This window comes from Coregonus lavaretus (genome assembly GCF_964263955.1).
Source record: "Coregonus lavaretus genome assembly, contig: HAP1_SCAFFOLD_119, whole genome shotgun sequence".
Lineage (NCBI taxonomy): Eukaryota > Metazoa > Chordata > Actinopteri > Salmoniformes > Salmonidae > Coregonus > Coregonus lavaretus.
The window spans coordinates 457,396-472,228 of NW_028164744.1; the positions used below are offsets into that span (position 1 = coordinate 457,396).

Below are 14,833 nucleotides of genomic sequence, written 5' to 3' on the forward strand. Positions count from 1 at the left end.
AACTTAACCAGCCAGCTAGCTGACTAATAACAACAACACCGTAAATATGAAATTAAATGGGATAACTAACTAGACGACAGAAGTGGGTTTAAAACACAGTGGCTAATATACACGAAAGCGTCTAAAGAGCTTTATTGGTTGGGCTATTTTGTCTAGCAAGCTACCGAGGTGTCTGACTAACTGTTGCTGCTGTTGAAAGAAGCGTTCCGTCCACTAGATTATACGTCACACTAGCAGCATAGCCTTAAAGTCCCACATCGCCATCTGCTGACTGGAGTGGGTAACGAAGTTGAGTAAAATGTAGATTTTATTTTCAGACAAAAAGTTAAAGGGTAGGAAGCATGTGTTTTTACTCACCAATGTAACAACACAGTGTGGTTAAAGACTTAGGAACTTAGTTGTAGTCACGATCTGGTTACCTATTAAGTTCAAACAGTTATGTTTATGCTTTATTACATATTTAGTAACTTATTTCCAGATATCTTCTAAACTACCCACAATGCACTATTTCTCAACGTCATATGGAGGATCTACTCTGTGCTACCGAGTTTGTATGCTAGCTCGGTAGCTAGCTCAAGCTTGCAAACGTTAGCCACACCTCATGTTTTTCATGCACTGTGTGGTTGTGTTATCTAGTGTGAACCTGTTACCACAATAGGCTCTGGTGCCTTCTTGCCGTGGGCTCAAAACCAAAGAGAAAATCAGACCTGGCAGTGACATACTAGACCCTGGCAGTAAATCTAATACTCAGGTGCTTTAAGTCATGCATGAAAGGTCTGGGGTGGTTCCGTGGTTATAAGTTACTGACCTAAAACTCACTAGTTTCTATAACTCTCGTCTTGCTAAAACTCACTAGCTTCTAGAACTCTGGTCTTCCTAAAACTCACTAGCTTCTAGAACTCTGGTCTTCCTAAAACTCACTAGCTTCTAGAACTCTGGTCGTCCTAAAACTCACTAGCTTCCAAAACTCACTGGCTTCTAGAACTCTTGTCTTCCTAAAACTCACTAGCTTCTAGAACTCTGGTCATCCTAAAACTCACTAGCTTCTAAAACTCACTAGCTTCTAGAACTCTGGTCATCCTAAAACTCACTAGCTTCTAAAACTCACTAGCTTCTAGAACTCTGGTCTTCCTAAAACTCACTAGCTTCTAGAACTCTGGTCTTCCTAAAACTCACTAGCTTCTAGAACTCTGGTCTTCCTAAAACTCACTAGCTTCTAGAACTCTGGTCTTCCTAAAACTCACTAGCTTCTAGAACTCGGGTCTTCCTAAAACTCACTAGCTTCTAGAACTCTGGTCTTCCTAAAACTCACTAGCTTCTAGAACTCGGGTCTTCCTAAAACTCACTAGCTTCTAGAACTCTGGTCTTCCTAAAACTCACTAGCTTCTAGAACTCTGGTCTTCCTAAAACTCACTAGCTTCTAGAACTCTCGTCTTCCTAAAACTCATTAGCTTCTAGAACTCTCGTCCCCTTGGAATGAGCCCAAACAACTCTCCAATACAGAAAAACGTGCAGTCAAAATAAATTGTGATCCATGACAACGCACTGGCTAAATGCAAAACACAAATCCTTTTGACTGCCCACCCTTGAGACAATCAGCAACCAAGTTGTCCTTACCACGGACATGTCTGATTTCAAGAGGAAACTCCTGCAATATCCGTAGTAACTTTCCACCTAACTGCGGAGCTTCTCTCTCTTTTCAGGGTTCACTCGATAGGCATGTTGTTGGATCGGGGCCGAGTCCCCAATGTCATACTCTAGTACATTTGGGTTGGCACATCTGAGAATGAACCCTGATATTCTACAAGCAGTGCAAAAATGTCAATATAATTGTACCCCAAAATGGTCAGTTGGTTGCATCATTTATGATTACTAAATGTTGCATGAATTGTAAATATAAAATATCAAAACCAAATGATCACCCCTTTGTTAATATGTATTGGCAATAATTCACTTAATGGTGAGGCATTGAATAATTAAAAATGTATATTTTGTCAGGCTGGATGTTTGAAATATGAGTAGGTTATTTGAGTCATGCTTCTTCAGTAGTGGAATAAAGACAAGTAGCACTTGAATGTTGTAAAGAAATACTGGAGTGATGTAAGATTGTTAATAAAACTGATTATAGACCAATTTATTATACTGCGTCCATGTTTATAGGCTGCAAGTACGTTGAAATTAAGTTGTTGTCAAGTCGTTGAAAAAACGACCTGAAAATACATATTTTCAACTAAAACCGAATGTAAACTCAGCAATAAAAAAAAGTCCTCTCACTGTCAACTGCGTTTATTTTCAGCAAACTTAACATGTGTAAATATTTGTATGAACATAACAAGATTCAACAACTGAGACATAAACTGAACAAGTTCCACACACAAATAATGTGTCCCTGGGGGGACACATTATCAAAATCAAAAGTAACAGTCAGTATCTGGTGTGGCCACCAGCTGCATTAAGTACTGCAGTGCATCTCCTCCTCATGGACTGCACCAGATTTGCCAGTTCTTGCTGTGAGATGTTACCCCACTCTTCCACCAAGGCACATACAAGTTCCCGGACATTTCTGGGGGGAATTGCCCTAGCCCTCACCCTCCGATCCAACAGGTCCCAGACGTGCTCAATGGGATTGAGATCCGGGTTCTTCACTGGCCATGACAGAACACTGACATTCCTGTCTTGCAGGAAATCACGCACAGAATGAGCAGTATGGCTGGTGGCATTGTCATGTCAGGATGAGCCTGCAGGAAGGGTACCACATGAGGGAGGATGCCTCCTTGCAGCATGCATAAGGCACGTTCACGCAGATGAGCAGGGATCCTGGGCATATTTCTTTTGGTGTTTTCCAGAGTCAATAGAAAGGCCTCTTTTGTGTCCTAAGTTTTCATAACTGTGACCTTAATTGCCTACCATCTGTAAGTCTTAACGACCGTTCCACAGGTGCATGTTCATTAATTATTTATGGTTCATTGAACAAGCATGGGAAACAGTGTCTAAACCCTTTACAATGAAGATCTGTGAAGTTATTTTGGATTTTTACAAATTATCTTTGAAAGACAGGGTCCTGAAAAAGGGACGTTTCTTTTTTTTTTGCTGAGTTTATATTGGACATCAGGCATAGTCTTATTTTCAATGTCTTTTCAATGACATTTTGCTACGTGGGAAACCTCAATGTCAAAACACAGTTTTAACATGTCCAAATCAATAACCAATATGCAAAAACAGTTTGTGATATATTGAAAACCGAAACCGAAACTGTACTATCTACACAAATGTGCCACAATAATCATATTAAAACAAGCACTTTATAAACTGCACAAGCACCAACAATAAATCACTGATATCGATTATGGGGGAGATCAGGTTGTACCTGCTGTTGAAACTAACACAACTAAAACAACACATGGAAATGGGAGATAACTTTTACCTCACTGGTTAGAGGACTACCTGCAGAAGACAGTCAGCTACATTTTGGAGTGATGCATTTACATTTATGGGTCGCTAAACAAAGGAACGCAACACTTATTTCATCGATATCATGTTGAAATCAATTGCGCAAGAGGGGGGAGATGAGGTTGCACGTCCTGTTAAAACGAATAGCTCAAACACCACATGGAATCTGGGAATAATGTGTACATCACTGGTTGAAGGACAATTTGTAGAAAACAGCTAGCTACATTTTGAAGTGTTGCATTTTGATTCAAGTGGGTTGCCAACAAGGTAAGTGTAACACAACTTTTTTTTTCTTTCACTTTTTGTTAAATCACATGTATACTCTTTCAATTCAGAGCCTGGATTTTTCCCAGAGGCTAATATCCATATCATGCTGAAATAAATTGAACAGGGGGAAACGTGTAGGGTTCTACATTGTGATATTAATTAAAATATGCCTACTACAATGTTTAAATATTCTACACTGTGACATTATTTCATTGATATCATGAAACAACTCCTTCATGTATGTATTTTCTGATGTTTGATCAGAGATATTTTATCAGAGTATCTCTTGTCACATGATCACAGCTATACGTCTTCTCTCCTGTGTGAGTTCTCAGATGTACTATAAGGCCACTTGACTGCATAAAACTCTTCCCACATTGAGTACAGCTATATCATTTATCTCCTGCTATAAAGTTTCTCTCCTGTGTTGTGTGTGTTCTCTGGTGTGATTTTAAATCTCTTAACCTAACAAAAGTCTTTCCACAGTCAGAGCAGTCGTAAGGTTTCTCTCCTGTGTGTGTTCTCAGATGTACTATCAGCGCGCTTGACTGAGTAAAACTCTTCCCACATTGAGTACAGCTATAAGGTTTCGCGCCTGTGTGTGTTCTCTGGTGTATCTTCAGATCGCAACATGCAACAAAACTCTTCCCACATTGAGTACAGCTATAAGGTTTCTCTCCTGTGTGTGTTCTCTGGTGCACTATCAGGGAGCTTGAATGATTAAAACTCTTCCCACATTGAGTACAGCTATATGGTGATTTCTCTCCTGTGTGTGTTCTCTGGTGTGATTTTAAATCTTTTAAAATAACAAAAGTCTTTCCGCAGTCAGAGCAGTCGTAAGGTTTCTCTCCTGTGTGTGTTCTCTGGTGCACTATCAGGGAGCTTGACAGAGTAAAACTCTTCCCACATTGAGTACAGCTATAAGATTTCTCGCCTGTGTGTGTTCTCTGGTGTATCTTCAGATCGCAAGATGCAACAAAACTCTTCCCACATTGAGTACAGCTATAAGGTTTCTCTCCTGTGTGTGTTCTCTGGTGCACTATCAGGGAGCTTGAATGAGTAAAACTCTTCCCACATTGAGAACACCTATATGGTGATTTCTCTCCTGTGTGTGTTCTCTGGTGTATCTTCAGATCGCAAGATGCAACAAAACTCTTCCCACATTGAGTACAGCTATAAGGTTTCTCTCCTGTGTGTGTTCTCTGGTGCACTATCAGGGAGCTTGACCGAGTAAAACTCCTCCCACATTGATCACAGCTATAAGGTTTCTCTCCTGTGTGTATTCTCAGATGTACTATCAGGTAGCTTGACCGAGTAAAACTCCTCCCACATTGATCACAGCTATAAGGTTTCTCTCCTGTGTGTACTCGCTGGTGTATTTTAAGTTCTGATGAACACCTGCAACGTTTCCCACAGTCAGAGCAGCAGTGAGATTTCTTCCCAGTGGGTCTCAGATGGTTTTTCTTAAGGTGTTCTGATCTGGAGAGAGACCTTTCTGCCTCGTCAGCATCATGTTGTTGAGGCTCCCCAGAGGATCCACGATAGCCACTTCTCTCTCCTGTGTGAACGACAAAGTCAGACAGATGGTTAAAGAACCACAACAGCAGAAATACACTGTTTATTTGAGGTAAAAGGTGATACCCAGAGCGTACCCATTAAATTGTACAACAATTGATGCCTTAAATTATTTGACAATTGTCTTTTATACAGTCAAGTGAGCAACAATAGTCATATTTTGTCTTGTTTTCACATTAGTAGTAACATCGATGACTGTAGGCTAGAAATAAGTTAAAGTTTAAAGTTGTTGAAATCCTAAGCAGAGTGCCAGACGACTTTTACTCTCCAATATAGGACCCTTTCTGTGTTTGCTGTTTGTTGCTATGCAACACAATTTGGCTGCAGAAACTCCTCCATGCTAAAAACCTCTAGTTATGGATGTAGTATATCTGAACTCCTCCATGCTAATAACCTCTAGTTATGGATGTAGTATATCTGAACTCCTCCATGCTAATAACCTCTAGTTATGGATGTAGTATATCTGAACTCCTCCATGCTAATAACCACTAGTTATGGATGTAGTATATCTGAACTCCTCCATGCTAATAACCTCTAGTTATGGATGTAGTATATCTGAACTCCTCCATGCTAATAACCTCTAGTTATGGATGTAGTATATCTGAACTCCTCAATGCTAATAACCTATAGTTATGGATGTAGTATATCTGAACTCCTCCATGCTAATAACCTCTAGTTATGGATGTAGTATATCTGAACTCCTCCATGCTAATAACCTCTAGTTATGGATGTAGTATATCTGAACTCCTCCATGCTAATAACCTCTAGTTATGGATGTAGTACATCTGAACTCCTCCATGCTAATAACCTCTAGTTATGGATGTAGTATATCTGAACTCCTCCATGCTAATAACCTCTAGTTATGGATGTAGTGTATCTGAACTCCTCCATGCTAATAACCTCTAGTTATGGATGTAGTATATCTGCATGGAGGAACAATGGTGAGCGAAGATTTCACAATGTATTCTGAATATTACCACACATTATCAGAGCAAGATCGGGAGTGCTACTCAAGGAAACTCACATTAAGCTCTGTGTCGTAAAATGCTCTTTGGCTACCTTTGCACACTAAGTGTATGCCAAATTGGCCCATAACTTCATCTAACAATAACATACAGTACCAGTCAAAAGTTTGGACACAACTACTCATTCAAGGGTTGTTCTTTATTTTTACTAGTTTCTACATTGTAGAACAATAGTAAAGACATGAAAACTATGAAATAACACATATGGAATCATGTAGTAACCAAAATAGTGTTAAACTAATCAAAATATTTTAGATTTTAGATTCTTCAAAGTAGCCACCGTTTGCCTTGAAGACAACTTTGCACTCTTGGCATTCTCTCAAGCAGCTTCATCTGGAATGCTTTTCCAACAGTCTTGAAGGAGTTCCCACATATGCTGAGCACTTGTTGGCTGCTTTTCCTTCACTCTGCGGTTCAACTCATCCCAAACCATCTCAATTGGGTTGAGGTCGGGGGATTGTGGAGGCCAGGTCATCTGATGCAGCACTCCATCACTCTCCTTCTTGGTAAAATAGCCCTTACACAGCCTGGAGGTGTGTTGGGTCATTGTCCTGTTGAAAAGCAAAATGATAGTCCCACTAAGCCCAAACCAGATGGGATGGCGTATCACTGCAGAATGCTGTGGTAGCCATGCTGGTTAAGTGTGCCTTGAATTCTAAATGAATCACAGACAGTGTCACCATCAAAGCACCCCCACATCACCACACCTCCTCCTCCATGCTTCACGGTGGGAACTACACACGCGGAGATCATCCGTTCACCCACATCGCGTCGCATAAAGACACGGCGGTTGGAACCAAATATCTCAATTTCCACCGGTCTAATGTCCATTGCTCGTGTTTCTTGGCCCTAGCAGATCTCTTCTTCTTATTGGTGTCCTTCAGTAGTGGTTTCTTTGTAGCAATTCAACCATGAAGGCCTGATTTACCCAGTCCCCTCTGAACAGTTGATGTTGAGATACGTCTGTGACTTGAAATCTGTGAAGTCTTTATTTGGGCTGCAATTTCTGAGGCTGGTAACTCTAATGAACTTATCCTCTGCAGCAGAGCTAACTCTGGGTCTTCCATTCCTGTGGCGGTCCTCATGAGAGCCAGTTTCATCATAGCACTTGATGGTTTTTGCGACTGCACTTGAAGAAACTTTCAAAGTTCTTGAAATGTTCCGTATTGTCTGACCTTCATGTCTTAAAGTAATGATGGACTGTCGTTTCTCTTTGCTTATTTGAGCTGTTCTTGCCATAATATGGACTTGGTCTTTCACCAAATAGGGCTATCTTCTGTATACCAACCCTACCTTGTCACAACACAACTGATTGGCTCAAATGCATTAAGAAGGAAATAAATTCCACAAATTAACTTAAGGCACACCTGTTAATTGAAATGCATTCCAGGTGACTACCTCATGAAGCTGGTTGAGAGAATGCCAAGAGTGCAAAGCTGCCATCAAGGCAAAGGGTGGCTACTTTACAGAATCTCTTTGTTTAACACTTTTTTTGTTACTACATGATTCCATATGTGTTATTTCATAGTTTTGATGTCTTCACTATTATTCTACAATGTAGAAAATAGTTAAAAATAAAGAAAAACCCTTGAATGAGTAGGTGTGTCCAAACTTTTGACTGGTAGTGTACATAGTGTACACTAACTGTAAGTTGCTCTGGATAAGAGCGTCTGCTAAATGACTCAAATGTAAATGTAAAATATATATATATATATATATATACAGTGGGGAGAACAAGTATTTGATATACTGCAGATTTTGCAGGTTTTCCTACTTACAAAGCATGTAGAGGTCTGTAATTTTTATCATAGGTACACTTCAACTGTGAGAGACGGAATCTAAAACAAAAATCCAGCAAATCACATTGTATGATTTTTAAGTAATTCATTTGCATTTTATTGCATGCCATAAGTATTTGATCACCTACCAACCAGTAAGAATTCCGGCTCTCACAGACCTGTTAGTTTTTCTTTAAGAGGCCCTCCTGTTCTCCACTCATTACCTGTATTAACTGCACCTGTTTGAACTCGTTACCTATATAAAAGACACCTGTCCACACACTCAATCAAACAGACTCCAACCTCTCCACAATGGCCAAGACCAGAGAGCTGTGTAAGGACATCAGGGATAAAATTGTAGACCTGCACAAGGCTGGGATGGGCTACAGGACAATAGGCAAGCAGCTTGGTGAGAAGGCAACAACTGTTGGCACAATTATTAGAAAATGGAAGAAGTTCAAGATGACGGTCAATCACCCTCGGTCTGGGGCTCCATGCAAAATCTCACCTCGTGGGGCATCAATGATCATGAGGAAGGTGAGGGATCAGCCCAGAACTACACGGCAGGACCTGGTCAATGACCTGAAGAGAGCTGGGACCACAGTCTCAAAGAAAACCATTAGTAACACACTACGCCGTCATGGATTAAAATCCTGCAGCGCACGCAAGGTCCCCCTGCTCAAGCCAGCGCATGTCCAGGCCCGTCTGAAGTTTGCCAATGACCATCTGTAAAATGTAAAAAAAATGATCCAGAGGAGGAATGGGATAAGGTCATGTGGTCTGATGAGACAAATGTAGAGCTTTTTGGTCTAAACTCCACTCGCCGTGTTTGGAGGAAGAAGAAGGATGAGTATAACCCCAAGAACACCATCCCAACCGTGAAGCATGGAGGTGGAAACATCATTCTTTGGGGATGCTTTTCTGCAAAGGGGACAGGACGACTGTACCGTATTGAGGGGAGGATGGATGGGACCTTGTATCGCGAGATCTTGGCCAACAACCTCCTTCCCTCAGTAAGAGCATTGAAGATGGGTCGTGGCTGGGTCTTCCAGCATGACAACGACCCGAAACACACAGCCAGGGCAACTAAGGAGTGGCTCCGTAAGAAGCATCTCAAGGTCCTGGAGTGGCCTAGCCAGTCTCCAGACCTGAACCTAATAGAAAATCTTTGGAGGGAGCTGAAAGTCCGTATTGCCCAGCGACAGCCCCGAAACCTGAAGGATCTGGAGAAGGTCTGTATGGAGGAGTGGGCCAAAATCCCTGCTGCAGTGTGTGCAAACCTGGTCAAGACCTACAGGAAACGTATGATCTCTGTAATTGCAAACAAAGGTTTCTGTACCAAATATTAAATTCTGATTTTCCGATGTATCAAATACTTATGTCATGCAATAAAATGCAAATTAATTAGTTAAAAATAATACAATGTGATTTTATGGATTTTTGTAAGTAGGAAAATCTGCAAAATCGGCAGTGTATCAAATACTTGTTCTCCCCACTGTATACACATGTGTAAAAGACACCTAGGTCTCAATATATTTTCCCATGACTGTGTTTTTGTATTTTAATGAGTATATGTTTGAGAACAAGTATTTGATACACTGCCGATTTTTCAGGTTTTCCTACTTACAAAGCATGTAGAGGTCTGTAATTTTTATCATAATAACAACTTCAACTGTGAGAGGCGGAATCTAAAACAAAAATCCAGAAAATCACATTGTATGATTTTTAAGTAATTAATTTGCATTTTATTGCATGACATTGGTGGTCCTCTGTAGCTCAATTGGTAGAGCACGGCGTTTGTAACGCCAGGGTAGTGGGTTCGATCCCCGGGACCACCCATACGTAAAAATGTATGCACACATGAGTGTAAGTCGCTTTGGATAAAAGCGTCTGCTAAATATCATATTATATTATTATAATAACGCCAATATTCCTCTTATAAACACTCAACCAGGAAGCTGTCTAACCCCCCCCTGTATATAGCCTCCCTACTGTTATTTCCCATTGACTCTGTACCGGTACCCCCTGTATATAGCCTCCCTACTGTTATTTCCCATTGACTCTGTACCGGTACCCCCTGTATATAGCCTCCCTACTGTTATTTCCCATTGACCCTGTACCGGTACCCCCTGTATATAGCCTCCCTACTGTTATTTCCCATTGACTCTGTGCCGGTACCCCCTGTATATAGCCTCCCTACTGTTATTTCCCATTGACTCTGTACCGGTACCCCCTGTATATAGCCTCCCTACTGTTATTTCCCATTGACTCTGTACCGGTACCCCCTGTATATAGCCTCCCTACTGTTATTTCCCATTGACTCTGTACTGGTACCCCCTGTATATAGCCTCCCTACTGTTATTTCCCATTGACTCTGTACTGGTACCCCCTGTATATAGCCTCCCTACTGTTATTTCCCATTGACTCTGTACCGGTACCCCCTGTATATAGCCTCCCTACTGTTATTTCCCATTGACTCTGTACCGGTACCCCCTGTATATAGCCTCCCTACTGTTATTTCCCATTGACTCTGTACTGGTACCCCCTGTATATAGCCTCCCTACTGTTATTTCCCATTGACTCTGTACCGGTACCCCCTGTATATAGCCTCCCTACTGTTATTTCCCATTGACTCTGTACTGGTACCCCCTGTATATAGCCTCCCTACTGTTATTTCCCATTGACTCTGTACTGGTACCCCCTGTATATAGCCTCCCTACTGTTATTTCCCATTGACTCTGTACCGGTACCCCCTGTATATAGCCTCCCTACTGTTATTTCCCATTGACTCTGTACTGGTACCCCCTGTATATAGCCTCCCTACTGTTATTTCCCATTGACTCTGTACCGGTACCCCCTGTATATAGCCTCCCTACTGTTATTTCCCATTGACTCTGTACTGGTACCCCCTGTATATAGCCTCCCTACTGTTATTTCCCATTGACTCTGTACTGGTACCCCCTGTATATAGCCTCCCTACTGTTATTTCCCATTGACTCTGTACCGGTACCCCCTGTATATAGCCTCCCTACTGTTATTTTAATTTGACTTCTGCTCTTTTTTTCCCCCTCAACACTTTTTTTGTTGTTGTTGTTTTATTTTACTTTTTTATTTAAAAATAAATGCGTTGTTGGTTAAGGGCTGTATGTAAGCATTTCACAGAAATGTCCACACCTGTTGTATTCGGGCGCATGTGGCAAATAAAATTTGATTTGATTACTCCTGGTGACTTTCCAGACTTCATTGAGGTGATGGCTGTTCTTATATCAGATTCTAGTATAGGAGCATCCAAATCCTTTATTTGATCTGGGGACACCCCTGGAAAAAGGCATTCAATTTAGCTGGGTCTAAGTTACATTCAGAGTCCAATAAAAGTCATAAAACACATTGTTAATATATTTTGTACCAGTCAGTACCTCCACACTTCCACTTTTAATAGCTGGTGTTACAAAACTGGCATCTTTTTTGTTTCAATTGTCCAGCCAATAATGGACCTGTTCTTTCACCACTTTCATCAAAGCAGAAACATATTCTGCCTTTTTTGTTACAGATCTCACGTCATTGAAACTTCAGATCACAGACTTGTTTCAATTGGGATTTTTCCTCAGATAACTATTTTTCCCCCAACTCTTTAAATTTGAGACTTTAGTTTTTTCCAACTCTTTCTCCATTTTCCCTTTTCTTTCTGCTGGTGTGTGCTATTATTGTGCCCCTAACATAAGCTTTAGTCCAAGTCACCTCTCTCTTCTCCCGATACGTTCCCTTCTGCAGCGGCCAGTACTCTCTCTCCAGATCCCTGAGAAAGCGGATGATGATCGGTCTAAGGCGGCTGATTCTCCCGTGGTATTGTTGCTAGGGAACGGTGGACTCCGTTGAAGCTCGGATTTGTCCAGATCCACCCCAAGAGCTTCCCAGATAATTCGTCTCACGCATTCCCGCGGCCTGCTATCCTCCAGACCCTCCTTGACCCCTAAAAGTCTTAAATTGAGGAGCCTGTCTCGGTTAGCTGAATCTTGAACGCTTCTGTGGAGATCCTCACACGGTTTGGCGTTCTTCTGGACTTCCTTAAATCAGTCGGTCGTTGTCGTCCTCCAGCGTTGATCTCTGACCCTCTGCCTCATATTGCCTCTGTAATAGGACCGATACATCTTCTTGCATATTCATCTGAGATCGCTTGACCTGAGAAAACATCAGACTCAAGAGATTCAAGAATGGTGCTTGACTCTACCCATTTCTTCCATGGCCTTCTGCAGGGATGATTGCAAGGCCGACAACGAGCTGGGTTCTATGTTCTGCCCTTTCAAAGTCATACTGGCTGAAGTGTGGTCCTCTGTAGCTCAGCTGGTAGAGCACGGCGCTTGTAACGCCAAGGTAGTGGGTTCGATCCCCGGGACCACCCATACACAAAAACAAAAAAATGTATGCACGCACGACTGTAAGTCGCTTTGGATAAAAGCGTCTGCTAAATGGCATATTATTATTATTATAAGTGCAACAAGAGGTAGACGGTTAGCCGCTGCGCTAGCGATTGTGCTACGTGTGTTGAAGCTGAATTCAATGCAGACATTGTTGAAAAACTTAGATAAAACAAAACAACAAAATCCCTCAAAAAAACAATGATACTAAATTGACTATTCTATCGAACTTTGAGGAAAATGGGAGGGTTTTATCGGGAGGCTCATTTCAGACAACCACCTTGCTTCCCAACATCCCGTGACTCAAGAGTTGTGTTTATTTTGATGGTCGAGCGAGAGTTGGTCACCAACTGGATGTCACAGTGACTTACCAATTAGTTCCTTCCGCTTTCAAGACAACTGGGGAATCGGTCATTCTGACATTTCCGACTTGAACACTCATAGAAACATTTCCTTGGTTTCCCCACTTGGAAAATATCGGAATCGACCAACAGGAAGCTCTACACAACAAACTTCCATACACTTTAACTATGAGGTTCCGAAGTTCTCTTGAAAGCACCAACACGTTACTGATTTCAGGAGCAGGAAGACGAGCCGTGCGAACGACCATTACACCTAATAAAATACCAAATCACCGGTGTTCGAGGTGCATGCCGGCCTGAGGTGCTTCCCACTGGGCAGCTGTATCACGGTGTCGCCGGCGGTAGTTAACGTGGCCAAATGTTTTCCACCTAGTTGTAAGCAGCACAACAGCCTGCACGGCAAGTCTGTGTTTCACTGTGTCCTTAGCCCCGGCCTGCCGAGCACTGCTTTACGCCGAGGGAATGTAGCTAGCTGGCTAACCTCGTCCCCACACTGCGTGGAAGTGTCTGGGAAGGAGATTACTAGCTAGCTAGCACAAGCTAGTGTAGCCAGAGAGGAAGAGAGAGAACCAACTCACGGGAATATCTCTCCTTCCAGCAGGTGGAGTTTTTGTATGGAGGTCTGTGAGCTGGTCCAGGTTGGTCAACTAAATGAATGGCTTACGTGCTACGTGATGTTTACTTTGATCTAATAGAAGTTTCGTAATGCTTAAGTTGTTCTGAGTGTACTGATAAGTAGGACAGGTGACATACCGACAACTTTGAGAAAAAAACACTATAGGAGATGGCTTTTCAACTTCATAACATGATGCTAGTAGCATAGCATCTCTCTCCATTGAATTGACGAGCGAACTCCAAATATCCAAAGTGAAAAACTCATTTAAGGCGGTACTTACTGGTGTTAATCAGATCTCCCATCTCCTCCTCTTCATCTTTCAACGTGACAGTAATCTCTCCCTCCTTCTTCACTCCAAAAACTGCATCCTCCTCTATCTTTTCCTCCTCTTCTTTCACTGTAACATCCTCTTCCTCTTTCACTCTGAACGCTTCTTCCTCTTCTTTCACTGTAACATCCTCCTCCTCTTTCACTCTGAACGCGTCTTCCTCTTCTTTCACTGTAACATCCTCTTCCTCTTTCACTCTGAACGCGTCTTCCTCTTCTTTCACTGTAACATCCTCCTCCTCTTTCACTCTGAACGCGTCTTCCTCTTCTTTCACTGTAACATCCTCCTCCTCTTTTACTCTGAACGCGTCTTCCGCTTCTTTCACTGTAACGTCTTCCTCTTCTTCTTTCACGGTAACAGCTTCACCCTCTACTTGTTTTTGTATTGTAACATCCTCCTCTTCCTCCTCCTCTTTCACTAGAGCTTCTTTCTCCGTCCAGCAGACCTCCTCTTCTTTAGCAGGAGGAGAGTAGCTTAGTGAGCTCATGGTCGGGGATGTTAGCTAGCTAGGCTAGTGCTAACTTAACCAGCCAGATAGCTGACCAATAACAACAACACCGTAAATATGAAATTAAATGGGATAACTAACTAGACGACAGAAGTGGGTTTAAAACACAGTGGCTAATATACACGAAAGCGTCTAAAGAGCTTTATTGGTTGGGCTATTTTGTCTAGCAAGCTACCGAGGTGTCTGACTAACTGTTGCTGCTGTTGAAAGAAGCGTCCCGTCCACTAGATTATACGTCACACTAGCAGCATAGCCTTAAAGTCCCACATCGCCATCTGCTGACTGGAGTGGGTAACGAAGTTGAGTAAAATGTAGATTTTATTTTCAGACAAAAAGTTAAAGGGTAGGAAGCATGAGTTTTTACTCACCAATGTAACAACACAGTGGCGTTTTAAAGACGTAATAACGTATTTGTAGTCATAATCTGGTTACCTATAAGTACAAACATTATTATGTTTTTTTTTTTTTTTTACATATTTATTAACTTATTTCCAATATCTTCTAAACTA

At 41.8% G+C, this 14,833-nt stretch overlaps 1 protein-coding gene across 1 annotated transcript; it reads right to left on the reverse strand.

The window, feature by feature from the left end:
* Positions 1 to 2,912: 2,912 nt before the first annotated feature.
* Positions 2,913 to 14,029, reverse strand: LOC311116668 (uncharacterized protein). Its single transcript, XM_084191724.1, has 2 exons — positions 13,769 to 14,029; positions 2,913 to 5,275 (listed from the first exon to the last, which is right to left on the reverse strand). The coding sequence occupies exons 1-2, from the start codon at positions 13,788 to 13,790 to the stop codon at positions 4,110 to 4,112; spliced, it is 1,188 nt and encodes a 395-aa protein (XP_084047850.1). The 5' UTR covers positions 13,791 to 14,029; the 3' UTR covers positions 2,913 to 4,109.
* Between the last annotated feature and the right edge of the window lie 804 nt (positions 14,030 to 14,833).